Source organism: Scyliorhinus torazame, chromosome 9 (genome assembly GCF_047496885.1).
Source record: "Scyliorhinus torazame isolate Kashiwa2021f chromosome 9, sScyTor2.1, whole genome shotgun sequence".
In the NCBI taxonomy this organism is placed as follows: Eukaryota; Metazoa; Chordata; class Chondrichthyes; order Carcharhiniformes; family Scyliorhinidae; genus Scyliorhinus; species Scyliorhinus torazame.
This window is the reverse complement of record NC_092715.1, coordinates 67,511,461-67,529,121: the sequence shown is the minus strand read 5'-3', so window position 1 is coordinate 67,529,121 and position 17,661 is coordinate 67,511,461. Positions and strand designations below refer to the sequence as shown.

At 46.5% G+C, this 17,661-nt stretch overlaps 1 protein-coding gene across 2 annotated transcripts in view; it reads left to right on the top strand.

Annotated features, from left to right (window-relative positions):
- The window catches only part of polk (polymerase (DNA directed) kappa), a 171,245-nt gene that overhangs the window by 147,667 nt on the left and 5,917 nt on the right, over positions 1-17,661 (top strand). For both annotated transcript variants that reach the window (XM_072516053.1, XM_072516054.1), the window contains 2 exons: positions 1,151-2,287; positions 16,102-16,153. In XM_072516053.1, the coding sequence (XP_072372154.1) occupies positions 1,151-2,287; positions 16,102-16,153 (1,189 nt within the window). The remainder of the gene's footprint in view (positions 1-1,150; positions 2,288-16,101; positions 16,154-17,661) is intronic.

Below are 17,661 nucleotides of genomic sequence, written 5' to 3'. Positions count from 1 at the left end.
CGCTATAAAGGCCTTGATAATAGATTCAAGTATTTTCCCCACTACCGATGTTAGGCTTACTGGTCTATAATTCCCTTCTTGAATATCGGAGTGACGATGGCTACCCTCCAATCTGCAGGGAGAGTTCCAGAGTCTATAGAATTCCGAAAGATGACCACCAATGCATCCACTATTTCCAGAGCCAACTCCTTCAGCATTCTGGGATGCAGATTCTCAGGCCCTGGGGATTTATCCGCCTTCAATCCCATCAATTTTCCCAGCATCATTTCTCTACTAATGTTGATCTTCCTCAGTTCTTCCCTCTCACTAAACCTTTCATTCTCCAACATTTCTGGAGTCTGATTTGTGTCCTCATTTGTGAAGACAGAACCAAAGTATGTATTCAATTGCTCAGCCATTTCTTTGTCCCTTATTATGCATTCCCCTGTTTCTGTCTGTAGGGGGCCTACATTTATCTTTACCAATCTCTTTCTCTTCACATATCTATGGAAACCCTTAGTGTCAGTCTTTACGCTCCCTGCAAGCTTCCTTTTGTACTGTACTTTCCCCTTCTTAATCCCTTTGTCCTTCTTTGCTGAATTCTAAACTGCTCCCAATCCTCAGACCTATTATTTTTCTTGGCCAATCTGTGTGCTTCTTCCTTGTGTTGGATACTATTTCTAATTTCCTTTGAAAGCCATGGATTGGCCCTCTTGCCCCCTTTGCTTTTGTGCCAGACAGGAATGAACAGTTGCTGTAGTTCCCCCATGCGTTCCTTTAATGTTTGCCATTGTCTATCCACTGTCATCCCTTTAAGCAACTCTCCCCAATCTATTAAGGCCAACTCACGCCTCACATCCTCATAGTTCCCTTTATTAAGATTCAGCACCCTCGTCTCCGAATCAACTACTTCACTCTCCATCTTGATAAAAAATTCTATCATGTTATGATCCCTCATCCCCAAGGGGTCTTGTACAGCCAGATTGGCAATGATTCCCTTTTCATTACGCAGTACCCAGTCTAATATGCTTTATAAGTGGCCATTAGTCCTTTTTGAGCCTTTCATGCACACCAGAAGGATATATTATCTGGTAATCATTTTAATTTAGTGACCTGTCACTTTTGTGAAATGAATAAGTTATTACTTCTCCTTTGTGTTTATCCTGCACAGGTGTGCGAGTGTCTGGCTTTGTCCATCAAGATGAGAAAAGATCTCACCAAAAAAGCATTATCAAATTTTTGCACACTGGAAAGTCTGAGAGCACCTCTAAATCTGACAACATAGATGTCAAGGATCAAGAAGAACTTCGAGAAACATTCAAAAGGGACGGTTTCTTCAATAAAAAGTGCAAGCAAAACAATGGGCAGTCCTTTTTCAACCAGGTTCTTGCAAAGAAGCAACAAGAAAGATGCAAATCTGCTGTAACAATCCCAGGAAGCAATGTTGCTGAGGGCAGTGGTCTGACCCGAGAATTAAAGGCTACCAGTAATTCTTCAATATGTTTCAAAAAGCAAGGCATAAACAAGCAAGTTGATGAGTGGCCATGTGTAACCAGGTCTTCTCAAGTTTCCGAGATAGGTGAACCAAATACTTCAACAATAAGCTATATAAGCACAAAGAAATCTGGCTTGGATAATGATTTAGAAAGTAAAATAATAAATCTAAAAAGTGATCAGTTAAATAATGAACAGAAAGGAATGAAATATAAGGAGAGACCTTCAGAAACTTACAGAAATATGACCGGAGGTACTGAAAATAGCAGCTTTGACTGGGAATCTTCAGTAAAAAACAAGGCATGTTGTATTGGGCAATCGGGTGACCAGGCTCACCTGAAGGAGATGCTTAAACATCATATGGCACTTCCTAGCAATGCAGCAAAAACTTTGGAACTCACTAAGGATAAAGATACATTAATAGAGGAAATTTCAGACCACAACAGTTTATTGTACAATAAGTTATCTGATAAATCTACTAATACAACACAGGGAGAGAAGCAATTTGGTCAACAAGAATTGAGTGCTGGCATGTTAGATCTACCCCCATTTACACAACTTGACCCTTTGATACAGCGAACTCATTACATGCAGCAACAGTCAAAACTTACAAGATCATCACAGGAAAGGCATCCCTCTTATTCAGAAGAACCGGCTGGCCTGGTTTGTCCAATTTGCAACATTAAACAAGGAACAACTGATCTGTCATTGTTCAACAGGCATGTTGACATCTGTCTAAATCAAGGCGTTATACAGGAGCTAACTGAAAGACCAGCGCGGCCAACTATGTCTGAATGCTTTTCAAATGGAATAGGTGAGCAATCCTGTTTCCAATAACAACATTTTACTATTGCGTGTTAATCTGCGGTACTTTTAGAGATGTGTTCACTCTTCTGTAGTTACCAATTTATGAATGAGTCTGGTGGCATCCAATAATCAAAGTGGGCCACTAAGGGGAGAGCATGTGAAACACAGCCAACCCAATTTATCTTGAATTGCCACCAACATATTTGTTTATGTTCCAGCAGAGGGCACTAGATAGCAGCCAGGATCGTATGCCCTGACTGTTCTTTCCTCCGAACCTCAGAAGCACTCAGGAGGGCAATTATAATTCCCTTCACCCTGTTAATGAATGAGCTCAGCTCAGATTAGAGATTAAAACTATTGTATTTCTACAGTATGACTCTGTTCCACATCCGGTGGCATGTTTTTACGCATAGTTATTAAACTGAATCAAAGAACAAAGAGAACGAAGAACAAAGGAAAGTACAGCACAGGAACAGGCCCTTCATCCTCCAAGCCTGTGTCGATCATGATGCCCTAACTAAAAACAAAACTTTATGCCCTTACTCGGTCCGTATCCCTCTATTTCCTCCCTCTTCATGTACCCTTCCAGGTGCCTCTTAAATGTTGCTAATGTGCCTGCTTCCACCACATCCTCTGGCAGCGCGTTCCAGGCTCCCACCACTTTGTGTGAAATGCTTACCCCGCAAATCTCCCTTAAACGTTCCCCCTCTCACTTTGTACCTGTGCCCACTTGTAATTGACACTTACACCCTTGGTAAAAGCCTCTAACTAGCCACTCTGTCTATGCCTCTCATAATTTTGTCCACCTCGATCAGGTTTCCCCTCAGCCTCTGTCTTTCCAGTGAAAATAATCTTAGTTTGTTCAGCCTTTCCTCATAGCCAATACCCTCGAGACCAGGAAACATCCCGGTGATCCTTCTTTGCACTCTCTCCAAAGCTTCCACATCCTTCTGACAATTAGTGACCAGAACTGCACTCAATATTCCAAATGCGGGCGAACCAAGGTTTTATATAGCTGCAACATGATTTCCCAACTCTTGTACTCAGTGCCCCAGCTGATGAAGGCAAGCATGCCATATGCCTTCTTAATGACCTTGACCACCTGTGTTGCCACTTTTAGGGGACTGTGGACCTGCACACCCAGATCCCTCTGCATGTTAATGTTCCTAAGGGTTCTGCCATTTACAGTATGATTCAAACCTAGATTTGATCCTCCAAAATGCATCACCTAGTATTTGTCCGGATTAAACTCCATCTGCCATTTCTGTGCCTAAGTCTCCCATCTATCTATATCCTGTTATATCCTCTGACAATCCTCAGCACTATCAGCAACTCTGGAAATCTTTGTGACATCCGCAAACTCACTAATCAGACTGTTCTCCAGATCACTTTGTTAATAAAAATTGGTGGAGGCAGCAGCATATTGGTAATGTCACTGAATTTGTAATCTAGAGGTTCAGGCTAATGCTCTAATGACAGAGATTCAATTCCCACCAAGGCACTGGATCGGATTTAAGCTCTGCAGTCCTGCCACATCCAGTTCGGTTCACACCATATTCTTTTTTTTTAAAGATATATTTTATTCAAGATTTTTTGGCCAAACATAACAGTACATAGTGTTTCCTTTATACATCAATAAAACAATATAAATAACAATGGCCAGTTTTAAACAAATAAATAAATAATATTTGAACAAAATCAAAAACAAAACTAAATGGCAACTGCCTTGTCCACGATAAATACTCTCCAAAAATACAATCCAACAATCCAATATACAATTACATATACCAAATACCTATGCATATACAATAACATCCCTGAGAGTCCTTCTGATTTCCCTCTTCCACCCCCCCCACCCCCCCACCCCCCCCCACGGGTTGCTGCTGCTGTCTTCTTCTTTTCCATTCCCTCTATCTTTCTGTGAGGTATTCGCCGAACGGTTGCCACCGCCTGGTGAACCCTTGAGCCGACCCCCTTAGAACAAACTTAATCCGTTCCAACTTTATAAACCCTGCCATGTCATTTATCCAGGTCTCCACACCCGGGGGCTTGGCTTCCTTCCACATTAACAATATCCTGCGCCGGGCTACTAGGGACGCAAAGGCCAAAACATCAGCCTCTTTCGCCTCCTGCACTCCCGGCTCTTCTGCAACCCCAAATATAGCCAGCCCCCAGCTTGGTTCGACCTGGACCCCCACCACCTTCGAAAGCACCTTTGACACCCCCACCCAAAACCCCTGTAGTGCCGGGCATGACCAGAACATGTGGCTGTGATTCGCTGGGCTTCTCGAGCATCTCGCACACCTATCCTCTACTCCAAAAAATTTACTGAGCCGTGCTCCAGTCATATGCGCCCTGTGTAACACCTTAAATTGTATCAGGCTTAGCCTGGCACACGAGGACGATGAGTTTACCCTACTTAGGGCATCAGCCCACAGCCCCTCCTCAATCTCCTCCCCCAGCTCCTCTTCCCATTTCCCTTTCAGCTCATCTACCATGATCTCCCCCTCGTCCCTCATTTCCCTATATATGTCTGACACCTTACCGTCCCCCACCCATGTCTCTGAGATCACTCTATCCTGCACCTCCTGCATCGGGAGCTGCGGGAATTCCCTCACCTGTTGCCTCGCAAAAGCCCTCAGTTGCATATACCGAAATGCATTCCCTTGGGGCAACCCATATTTTTCCGTCAGCGCTCCCAGACTCGCAAACGTCCCATCTACGAACAGATCACTCAATTGTGTTACCCCTACTCTTTGCCATGCTCCAAATCCACCATCTATTCTCCCCGGAACAAACCTATGGTTATTTCTTATCGGGGACCGCACCGAGGCTCCCGTCTTTCCCCTATGCCGTCTCCACTGCCCCCAAATTTTCAGTGTAGCCACCACCACCGGGCTTGTGGTGTATTTCTTCGGTGAGAACGGCAACGGCGCCGTCACCATAGCTTGTAGGCTAGTCCCCCTGCAGGACGCCCTCTCCAATCTCTTCCACGCCGCTCCCTCCTCTTCTCCCATCCACTTACACACCATTGAGATATTGGCGGCCCAGTAGTACTCACTTAGGCTCAGTAGTGCCAGCCCCCCCCCTATCCCTACTACGCTGCAAAAATCCCCTCCTCACTCTCGGGGTCTTCCCGGCCCACACAAAACTCATAATACTCTTCTCAATTCTTTTAAAATAAGCCTTCGTGACCACCACTGGGAGGCACTGAAACACAAAAAGGAATCTCGGGAGGACCACCATTTTAACCGCCTGCACCCTCCCTGCCAGTGACAGGGACACCATGTCCCATCTCTTAAAGTCCTCCTCCATCTGCTCCACCAACCGCGTTAAATTTAGCCTATGCAATGTACCCCAATTCTTGGCTATCTGGATCCCCAAGTACCGAAAGTCCCTTGTTACCTTCCTCAACGGTAAGTCCTCTATTTCTCTGCTCTGCTCCCCTGGATGCACCACAAACAACTCACTTTTCCCCATGTTCAATTTATACCCTGAAAAAACTCCAAACTCCCCAAGTATCCGCATTATCTCTGGCATCCCCTCCGCCGGGTCACCACATATAACAACAAATCGTCCGCATACAGAGATACCCAGTGTTCTTCTCCTCCCCTGAGTACTCCCCTCCACTTCCTGGAACCCCTCAATGCTATTGCCAGGGGCTCAATCGCCAGTGCAAACAATAATGGGGACAGAGGACATCCCTGTCTCATCCCTCTATGGAGCCGAAAATATTCAGACCCCCGTCCATTCGTGACTACGCTCGCCATCGGGGCCCTATTCAGCAGCTGTACCCATCTAATATACCCATCTCCAAAGCCGAATCTCCTCAGCACCTCCCACAAATAATCCCACTCCACTCTATCAAATGCTTTCTCTGCATCCATCGCCACCACTATCTCCGCTTTCCCCTCTGGTGGGGGCATCATCATTACCCCTAGCAGCCTCCGTATATTCGTATTCAGCTGTCTCCCCTTCACAAACCCAGTTTGGTCCTCATGGACCACGCCCGGGACACAATCCTCTATCCTCATTGCCATTACTTTGGCCAGAATCTTGGCGTCCACGTTCAGGAGGGAAATAGGCCTATAGGACCCGCATTGCAGCGGGTCGTTTTCCTTCTTTAGGAGGAGCGATATCGTTGCCTCTGACATAGTCGGGGGCAGCTGCCCCCTTTCCCTCGCCTCATTAAAGGTTCTCATCAGTAGCGGGGCCAGCAAGTCCACATATTTCCTATAAAATTCAACTGGTCCCGGGGCCTTCCCCGCCTGCATGCTCCTAATTCCTTTCACTACTTCCTCCGTTTCAATCTGTGCTCCCAGTCCCACCCTCTCCTGCTCCTCCACCTTAGGAAATTCCAGCTGGTCCAGAAAACACATCATTCTCTCCTTCCCATCCGGGGGCTGAGCTTCATATAATCTTTCATAGAATGCCTTGAACACTCCATTCACTCTCTCCGCCCCCCGCTCCATCTCTCCCTCCTCATCTCTCACTCCCCCTATCTCCCTCGCTGCTCCCCTTTTCCTCAGTTGGTGGGCCAGCAACCTGCTTGCCTTCTCCCCATATTCGTACTGTACACCCTGTGCCTTCCTCCATTGTGCCTCTGCATTGCCCGTAGTCAGCAAATCAAATTCTACATGTAGCCTTTGCCTTTCCCTGTATAGTCCCTCCTCCGGTGCCTCCGCATATTGCCTGTCCACCCTCAGAAGTTCTTTCAGCAACCGCTCCCGTTCCCTACCCTCCTGCTTTCCTTTATGTGCCCTGATTGATATCAGCTCCCCTCTAACCACTGCCTTCAGCGCCTCCCAGACCACTCCCATCTGGACCTCCCCATTATCATTGAGTTCCAAGTACCTTTCAATACACCCCCTCACCCTTAAGCACACCCCCTCGTCCGCCAATAGCCCCATGTCCATTCTCCAGGGTGGACGCTGTTCTTTTTCCTCCCCTATCTCCAAGTCCACCCAATGTGGAGCGTGATCCGAAATAGCTAGAGCCGTATACTCCGTCCCCGTCACCTTCGGGATCAGCGCCCTTCCCAAAACAAAAAAGTGTATCCGTGAATAAACTTTGTGGACATAGGAGAAAAACGAAAATTCCTTACTCCTAGGTCTACTAAATCTCCAGGGGTCTACTCCTCCTATCTGCTCCATAAAGTCCTTAAGCACCCTAGCTGCTGCCGGCCTCCTTCCGGTCCTGGACCTCGATCTGTCCAGCCCTGGTTCCAGCACCGTGTTAAAATCTCCACCCATTACCAGCTTCCCCGCCTCTAGGTCCGGGATACGTCCTAGCATGCGCCTCATAAAGTTGGCATCATCCCAGTTCGGGGCATATACGTTCACTAAGACCACCGCCTCCCCCTGTAATTTGCCACTCACCATCACGTATCTGCCCCCACTATCCGCCACTATGGTCTTTGCCTCAAACATTACCCGCTTCCCCACTAGTATAGCCACCCCCCTGTTTTTCGCATCTAGCCCCAAATGAAACACCTGCCCCACCCATCCTTTGCGTAGTCTGACCTGGTCTATCAGTTTCAAATGCGTCTCCTGTAGCATAACCACATCTGCCTTAAGTTTCTTTAGGTGTGCGAGTACCCGTGCCCTCTTTATCGGCCCGTTCAGCCCTCTCACATTCCACGTGATCAGCCGGGTTGGGGGGCTCTTTACCCCCCCCCCCCCACCTTGTCGACTAGCCATCCCCTTTTTTTAACCAGCTCCTCACCCGGTTCCCACGTAGCTGTGTCCCCCCCAGGTGGCGCCCCCCGCCCCGCCCACCCCACCCCATACCAGCTCCCCCTTCTCCCCAGCAGCAGCAACCCAGTTAAACCCCCCCACCCCCCGCTAGATCCCCCACTAGCGTAATTGCACCCCCCATGTTGCTCCCGGAAGTCAGCAAACTCTGGCCGACCTCGGCTTCCCCCGTGACCTCGGCTCGCACTGTGCGACGCCCCCTCCTTCCTGCTTCCCTGTTCCCGCCATAATTATCATAGCGCAGGAACAAAGCCCCTGCTTCCCTTTTGGCCCCGCCCCCAATGGCTGATGCCCCCAGCTCCTCCACCTCCCTCCCTCCCTCCCCCACAACAAGGGGAAGAGAGAAAAGTTACCGGGTCGCAGGATTAACAACTTAAAAATCATCTCTCCTCTTCCCCCCCTTTTTCCCCCCTCTTCGCCCCCCATATTCGCCCCACCACTTTGTCTCAAACGTTCTTTTTTTTTATATAACCCACTTATTCCAATTTCTCTTCGACAATAAATGTCCATGCCTCATCCGCCGTTTCAAAGTAGTGGTGTTTCCCTTGATGTGTGACCCACAGTCTTGCCGGCTGCAGCATTCCAAATTTGACCTTCCTTTTATGAAGCACCGCCTTGGCCTGATTGAAGCTCACCCTCCTTCTCGCCACCTCTGCACTCCAATCCTGATAGACACGGATCACCGCGTTCTCCCACCTACTGCTCCGAGTTTTCTTTGCCCATCTGAGGACCATCTCTCTGTCCTTATATCGGAGAAATCTCACCACTATGGCTCGGGGAATTTCTCCAGCCCTCGGTCTTCGCGCCATAACTCGATAGGCTCCCTCCACCTCCAACGGACCCGTCGGGGCCTCCGATCCCATTAACGAGTGCAGCATTGTGCTCACATATGCCCCGACGTCCGCCCCCTCTGCACCCTCGGGAAGACCAAGAATCCTTAAATTCTTCCTCCTCGCATTATTCTCCAGCACCTCCAGCCTTTCCACACACCTTTTATGGTGTGCCTCGTGCATCTCCGTCTTCACCACCAGGCCCTGTATATTGTCCTCGTTCTCGACAGCCTTTGCCTTCACGACCCGAAGCTCCTGCTCCTGGGTCTTTTGCTCATCCTTTAGCCCTTCAATCGCCTGTAATATCGGGGCCTTCTTCATCTCCTTTTTAAGTTCTTCCACGCAGCGCTTCAAGAACTCGTGTTGTTCAGGGCCCCATATTAAACTGCCACCTTCCGACGCCATCTTGGTTTTTGCTTGCCTTCCTTGCCGCTGCTCTAAAGGATCCACCGCAATCCGGCCACTTTCCTCTCCTTTTTCCATCCGTGTCCAGGGGGGGATTCCCTTCTGGTTTACCGCACAGTGCTTTTAGCCGTTAAAATTGCCGTTGGGGCTCTTATTCAGAGCCCAAAAGTCCGTTCCACCGGGAGCTGCCGAAACGTGCGACTTAGCTGGTCATCGCCGCACCCGGAAGTCTTGTTCACACCATATTCAATCAAGCAATGGGCCCTAATAGTATTCCAGCAATAGTACTGAAGATTTGTGTTTCAGAACAAGCTGCATCCCTAGTCAAGCTATTCCAGTACAGAGACAACACTGGAATATACATGGCAATGTGAAAAATTGTTCACGTATGTCTTATCTACAGAAAGCAGGACAAATTTAAATTGGTCAACTATCATCCCATCATCAGCAAAATTACACCATTGACAGTGCTGACAAGCGACACTTAACACAGCAATAATCTGCTCACTGATAACAGTTGGAGCCTGATCTCATTGCAGCCTTGGTCCAAACATAGACAAAAGAGGTGAGGTGAAAATGATTGCCCTTGCCATTAAGGCAGCATTTGACCAAATGTGGCATCAAAAAGCCCTGTAAAATTTGAAGTCAATGGGAATCGGGGAAAACTCTCCACTGGCTGCAGTCATATCTGGCAGAAAGGAAAATGGTTGTTTGAGTCCCAGGATATTGCTGCAAGAGTTCATCAGAATTGAGTCCTAGGCCTAATCGTCTTTAGCTGCTTCATCAACAACCTTCTCTCCATCGTAAAGTCAGAAGTGGGGATGTTCGCTGATGATGGCACAATGTTCAGTACCTTTCACGACTCCTCAGATATTGAGACAGTCTGTCCATATGCAGCAAGACCTGGACAACATTCCGGCCGAGGCTGATATGTGGCATGTAACATTTGTACCACACCAGTGCCCGCAATGGCCATCTCCAGCAAGAAAGAATCTAATCATCTCCTCTTGGCATTCATCAGCATTACAATTGCTGAATCCCCTGTTATCAACGTCCTGAGGGTTACCATTGACCAGAAACGGAATTGTCCCTACACCAGATAGACTGCAGCAGTGTGTACAATGCACTGTAGTAACTCATGAAGGATCCTTCGATAGAACCTTTCGAACCTGTGTCCCGTACCACCAATGAAGGGCAAGGGCAGTAATTGCATGAGAACACCACCACCTGCAATTTCACCTCCAAGCCACATGCTAAAGGTATTCCTTCACTATCACTGGGTCAAAACCCTGGAACTCCCTCCCTAACACATCACTGGGTTTAAAAAATATATATATATTAATTTACGGGATGTGGGTGTCGCTGCTGAAGCCATCCCTGGTTGTCTTTCGGAAGGTGGTGGTGAGTTGTGTTCTGAACTGCCGCAGTCTTTGAAGTGTAGGTACACCCACTGTGCTGTTAGGGAGTGAGTTCCAGGATGTTGCCCCAGCGACAGTTAAGGAACGCCGATATATTTCCAAGTCAGGGTGATCAGTGACTTAGAGAGAATCTCCAGGTGGTGGGGTTCCCAGGTATTTGCTGCTCTTGGCCTTCTCAACGGTAGTGGTTGTGGATTTGGAAGCTGCTGTCTAAGAAACTATGGTGAGTTACTGCAGTGCACTTTGTAGATGGTGCACACTGCTGCCACTGTTCGTCGGTGGTGGAGTGTTTGAATGTTTATGGAAGGAGGAGCAATCAAGCGGGCTGCTTTATTCTGGATGGTGTTGAGCTCCTTGCATGTTGTTGGAAGCTGCTCACATCCAGGCAAGTGAAGAGTATTCCATTGCATTCCTTTTTTAAAAAACATTTAAATACCCAATTCTTCTTTTTTCCAATTAAGGGCCAATTTAGCATGGCCAATTCACCTACCCTGCACATCTTTGGGTTGCGGTGATGAGATCCACCCAAAGTCCACAAGGACAGTGACCTGGGGCGGGATCGAACCCGGGTCCTCAGTGCTGTGAGGCAGCAGTGCTAACCACTGTGCCACCGTGCCGCCCTATTCCATTGCACTCTTGTCTTGTGCCTTGTAGATGGTGGACAGGCATTGAAATGGGGGGGGGGGGGGGGGGGGAAGGAGGTGAGTTACTCACCGTAGGATTCTTAGCTTTTGACCTGCCCTGCCCACTGTATTAATGTGGCTAGTCCAGTTCAAATTCTGGTCAATAGTAACCCCCCAGGCTGTTGATTGTGGGGGATTCAGCAATGGTAATGCCATTGAATGTCAAGATGCAATAGTTCGATCTTCTCTTGTAAGAGATCGTCATTGCCTGGCATTTGTGTGGTGTGAATGTAACTTGCCACTTGTCAGCCCAAGCCTGCATATTGTCCAGGTCTTGCTGCAATTGGAGATGGACTGCTTCAGTATCTGAGGAACCGCGAATGGTGCTGAACAGTGTGGAGTCATCCACAAACATCACCACTTCTGACCTTATCGTAGATCATAGAATCATCCAGTGCAGAAGGAGGCCATTTGGCTCATCGAGTCTGCACCAACCCTTCGAAAGAGCACCCCAACCTCGGCCCATTCCCCTGTCCTATCCCCATAACCCCACTTAACGTTTGACCAGGAAGGGGCAATTTGGCATGGCCAATCCACCTAATCTGCACATCTTTGGACAGTGGGAGGAAACGGGGGCACCCAGAGGAAACCCATGCAGACACATGGAGAACGTGCAAACTCCATACAGTTACCCAAGTTCGGAATTGAACCCGGCTCCCTGACAATGTGAGGCAACAGTGTTAACCACTGTGCCACTATGCTGCCCTTGTGCCACTGTGCCGTCCTATGATGGGTGGGAGGTCATTGGTGAAGCAGCTGTAGTTGATTGGGCATAGGATACTACCCTGAAGAACTCCTGCGGTGAGGTCCTGGAGCTGAGATCACTGACCTCCAGCCAGCAAAACCATCTTTGTGCCAGGTACGATTCCAACCAGCGGAGTTTTCCCCGATTCCCATTGACTCCAGTTTTGCTGGGGCTCTGTGATGCTATACTCGGTCAAATGCTGCCTTGATGTCAAGGAAAGTCACTCTCACCTCTGGTATTCAGCGCTTTTGTCCATGTTTGAACCAAGGCTGTAAAGAGGTCAGGAGTTGAGTGACCTTGGCAGAACCCAAACCGAGCATCTGTGAACAGGTTATTGCTGAGTAAGTGCCGCTTGATAACACGGTTGATGACTCCTTCTACTTTGCTGACAGTAGACTGTTCGGGTGGTAATTGGCTGGATTGGATTTACCCTGTTTCTTGTGTACAGGCCAGAACAGGGCAATGTTCCACATTGCCGGCTACATGCCAGTGTTGCAGCTGTACTGGAACAGTTTGGCTAGTGGTGTGCACCTTCGAGAGCTCAAGTCTTCAGTAGTATTGCTGGGATATTGTCAGGGCTCATAGCCTTTGCAATGTCCAGTGCCTTCAGATGTTTCTTGATATCATGTGGAGTGAATCATATTGGCTGAAGACTGACATCATGTGGAGTGAATCATATTGGCTGAAGACTGTGATATGGGGGAACCCCCAGAGGAGACCGAGATGGATCATCCACTTGGCATTTTTAGCTGAAGATTGTTGCAAATGCTTCAAACTTGTCTTTTGCACAGATGTGTTGGGCTCCTCCATCATTGAAGATGGGATATTTGTGGAGCCTCCTCCAGTGAGTTCAATTGTCCTCCACCATTCACAGCTGGAAGCGGCAGAACTACAGAGCTTAGATCTGATATGTGTGTTGTAGAATCGCTTAGCTCTGTCTATTACTTGCTGTTTATTCTGTTTGGCACACAAGTAGTCCTGTAGCTTTACCAGGTTGACCCCTCATTTTTAGGTATGCCTGGTGTTGCTCCTGACATGCTCTCCTGCACTTGTCATTGAAGCAGGTTGATCCCCTGGCTTGGTAATGGTATAGTGGGGGATATGCTGTGCCATGGTTTCCAGATTGCAGTTGAGTATAGTTCTGTTGCTGCTGATGGTCCACAATGATGTGCAGTGGTCACTTCACCGATACTGTCATGGACAAAGATTTCCAAACTCCACTGGTTGACAGGGCCCTCCACCGTGTCTACCCCATTTCTTGCATTTTTGCCCTCAGCCCTTCCCCTCTATCCCAGAACCACGATAGGGTTACCTTGTCTGTTCTTTCCACCACACTAGCCTCTATATTCAAAGAATCATCCTCTGCCATTTCTGCAACCTACAGCATGATGACACCATCAAATATATCTTCTGCTTCCTGCCCAGTCAGCATTCTGAATGGACTGTTCCCTCTGTGACACACTGCTCCACTCCTCCATCACTCCCAAAACCTTCCCACGTTACCCTCCCATGCAATCACTGACGGTGTAACTCCTGCCCCTTTACCTCCTTCCTTCTCACCGTCCAAGGCTTCAAACACTCCAGGCAAAGCAGAAATTCTTTCAATTTAGTCACTATATTTGCTGCAACAATGTGCTCTCCTCTATATTGGGAAGACCAAACGCAGGCTGGGTGACCACTTTGTGGGACAACTCTGCTCTGTTTGACTGCCATTTCAATTCACTATCTTGCTCTCATGCTCCCATTTTTGTCCTTGGCCTGCTGCAATGCTCCAATGAAGACCAACTTAAACTGGAGGGACAGCACCTCATCTTCTGATTAAGCATCCTTACATTCTTCTGGATTAGATCTTGAGCTCAACAACTTAAGGCCATGAACACTGTGCTCCATTTTGAATGTATTTTGCGAGTGCTAGTCTGTGTCTTATTCGCATGTTTTTACTGACCTTTGTTCTGCTATTAATACCTACCCTGGACCAATGATTTGTTTCTTTATTCTTACCATGATCACTCCCACTGCCATTTGTTCCATGGCACCCTTGTTTCTTTTTAATTTTTCCAATTAAGGGGCAAATTAGTGTGGCCAATCCACCTACCCTGCACATTTTTGGGTTGTGGGGGTGAGACCCACACACACAGATACATGGAGAATGTGCAAACTCCACACGGACAGTGATCCGGGGCTGGGATCGAACCCCGTCCTTGGCGTTGCGAGGCAGCAGTGCTAACCACTGCGCCACTGTGCCGCCTGCCATCTTCGGTTTTTAACCTCCCCACCCTAGAACCTATCCCTGACCTTGCCGTTTGTTCCACCTGCCCCACCCCCTTTACCAGCAAAGAAAATGACATTTCTACCCCTCCAGTTCCAAACAAGTCATATTGCATTCGATACATTAACTCTGTTTCTCTCGCCACGGATGCTGTCAGAACGACTGAGTTCTTCCAGTACTATATGCTTTTATTATTGGAATATTTCATAGCTTAAAGATGCTATATGATGTTTACGACCAGTGCGAAGAAGTGAACTGACTCCCCTCTATTCACTTCATCACAACAAAGATTTAAGTTTATTTTTCAGATGGATATGCTTTTTCTGAATCCAAATGTATTTAACTATTTCTGCAATGAGCAATAAGGAGCCAACCATCTTTGACTTAGAGCAAATTTATTAACCACTAAACCCAAACAAAAAATAATAAAAATATGACGCCTCACGCACATGTATCAGAACTAAGGGAAATTAGAGCCGAAATTAATGAAAAGTTAAAAGAATATGTACTTGGGTGCCATTTGCTTGTAGATTGTTAGACATTGCAACTGATTTGGGTTAGCTGGTTATGTGAATTTGTTTATATGTACATGTTGTAATAATTATGGGATCTCTAATTTGCTGGTAGATTTTGATAATTAACTTTTCAAACCAGGTAAATCATTTTTTTCCAGAAGGGGGAAAGAGCACAGCTTTTCAGCCTGTTTCCTCTGCTGAAAACTTTCTTGACACTCCTTGTGTCACTTGCAACTCTCTGCAGTGGTTGTAACCTGGCCTGTTATACTTCATGCATTTTGTATTTCTAAGGGGTTTTGGATGGGCGTGCCTGTGACAGCCATTGTTTCAACATCCAACCCGCAGCACGGTAGCATTGTGGATAGCACAATTGCTTCACAGCTCCAGGGTCCCAGGTTTGATTCCGGCTTGGGTCACTGTCTGTGTGGAGTCTGCACAACCTCCCCGTGTGTGCGTGGGTTTCCTCCGGGTGCTCCGGTTTCCTCCCACAGTCCAAAGATGTGCAGGTTAGGTGGATTGGCCATGATAAATTGCCCTTAGTGTTCAAAATTGCCCTTGGTGTTGGGTGGGGTTATTGGGTTATGGAGATAGGGTGGAAGTGTGGGCTTGGGTAGGGTGCTCTTTCCAAGAGCCGGTGTAGACTCGATGGGCCGAATGGCCTCCTTCTGCACTGTAAATTCTATGATTCTATCAACCCGTGCCTTTTAATGTCTTCTTGAAGAGTGATGGGTCTGGAGGTTTATTTGTTTTTCACCTTCAGGTTGTAAGGTGGCCTTGTGTTTTTAAGCTTGTCCTATCTCATTTCAAATTACAAAATTTCCAATCAGTTGAAATTTAAAAAATCTTATTTTCAAAAAAAGGGGCTTATCCTTGTGGCAGTAAATACAAGTCATTGTAACAACTTAGGACAACTCATTTGATTGGTTTTGTTTTGCCAATGAAGCTCAAGGAACTTTGGTCTCCTTCCTGGGTGCCTGTTATTCCTGACCTGGAGGTGTATTTGCTAAAGCTGGTTCATAAAGTAACAAAATATTCCCATTCCCAGTCCTGAAACTCTTCAACTGGATAAGCACAAAGGTTTCACTCCTCCAATGCAAACAATTATTGGAAAAAGGTTTTTGTTTGCTAGAATGCTAGTAATTCTTATGAGTTGTTTAATCCATGTGGGAGGAAAGAGATAATATGTTCTCTTTTAATTGATAGGTCTGACAGGATTAGAGAAACCATCTTCCAGTTCAATTGTTCGAACAAAAAGGTGAGATAATCAGGTGGTATTGTATTATAACTGTTATTTACACATTTTGAGTCACATTTTCTGAATTCGGCGGTGTATTAATTAAAAACTGGCTTTGTTTTAACATATTTTTGGCAGTGGGCTAAGTGTATTTTTTGTAGTTTTTTATCCATGTTCTTGTTAGAGGGGGAAATAATACAAAACTATCTTATTTTTGGGATAGTGCAAATACATCTTATATTTGGGATGTTATTTTTTTTTTTGTTTTCTGGTTCTGTATGATTATCTCAAGAGCTTTAGATGTATGTTGGGACAAAGTGATATTTAACACCGTTTGAAATGGATGGGAGAATTGGAGTCCGTGTCGTGTCTGGTGCATAATAGTAAGGAAATGGGGCAGCACGGTGGCACAGTGGTTAGTGCTCACGGCGCCGAGGACGCAGGAGTTTGCACATTCTCCCATGTCTACCTGTGTCTCACCCCCACAACCCGAAAAGATGTGCAAGGTAGATGGATTGGCCACTCTAAATTGCCCCTTAATTGGAAAAAATAATTGGGTACTAGGAATTTATTTAAAAAAAATAAAAATAATAGTATGGAAAGATAGTTGTTTGGTAGTACAGAACTTGAGTATTTCTGAAAAGAAGAAATGCTTATTGAAGCTTTTCAGTTTGCACTCATTAGGGTAGCTTGCAAGATAAACCAACATTAAAATGAACAACAGTTAATACAGCATGAGAAGATTAAGAAGTACGGTCAGTACATTTGCCTGTTGAGAACAGCTAAAGGAGCATGCTGTTTGATATGATCTGCAAGTGATTGGGACATTGGGCCTAAATTCCTGGCACCACACTGGCACTGAAATTAATATACCACGTTACTCATTTGTGTGATAGGCAAAATATCTTTTTGGCTTGGCGGCAGTTTCCTGTTGATGGAGAATACCATTCTTGTTGCTACTACATAGTGTCAGTATGCAATGCCTAGCTTCAAATTTAAGAGACGCCCTACCAGGGTGATCAAAGGTAGACTGGGCACTTTTCAGAGCCAAACGTGACAGCCTTAGGCCCGTTCATGAGTTTGTGTGATATACAGCTCAAAAACATCTGATCAGGGTAGCCATTAACCCACAGGATGGCTATGGTGCTCCCTATTTCAGCATCAAATTTACACAGTGAGCTTTGGGGTGGCACAGTGGTTAGCACTATCTACAATGCTGAGGACCTGGGTTCGATCCCGTCCACTGGTCAATGTCTGTATGGAGTTTGCACATTACCCCCGTGTCTGCGTGGGTTTCACCCCCGCAACCCAAAGATGTGCAGGTTAAGTGAATTGGCCATACTAAATTGCCCCTTAATTGGAAAAAAATTATAATTGGGTATTCTAAATTTATATTTTTTTAAAACTTATAAGTGAGCATTATAATGGGTGGAATTGTAGGAATCCCACCATGTATATTGACCAGTGAAAGTGGATTGCAGTAGACAATGGTAAAGAATCCATTGGCAAATTCTCAACTAGCACGGGCA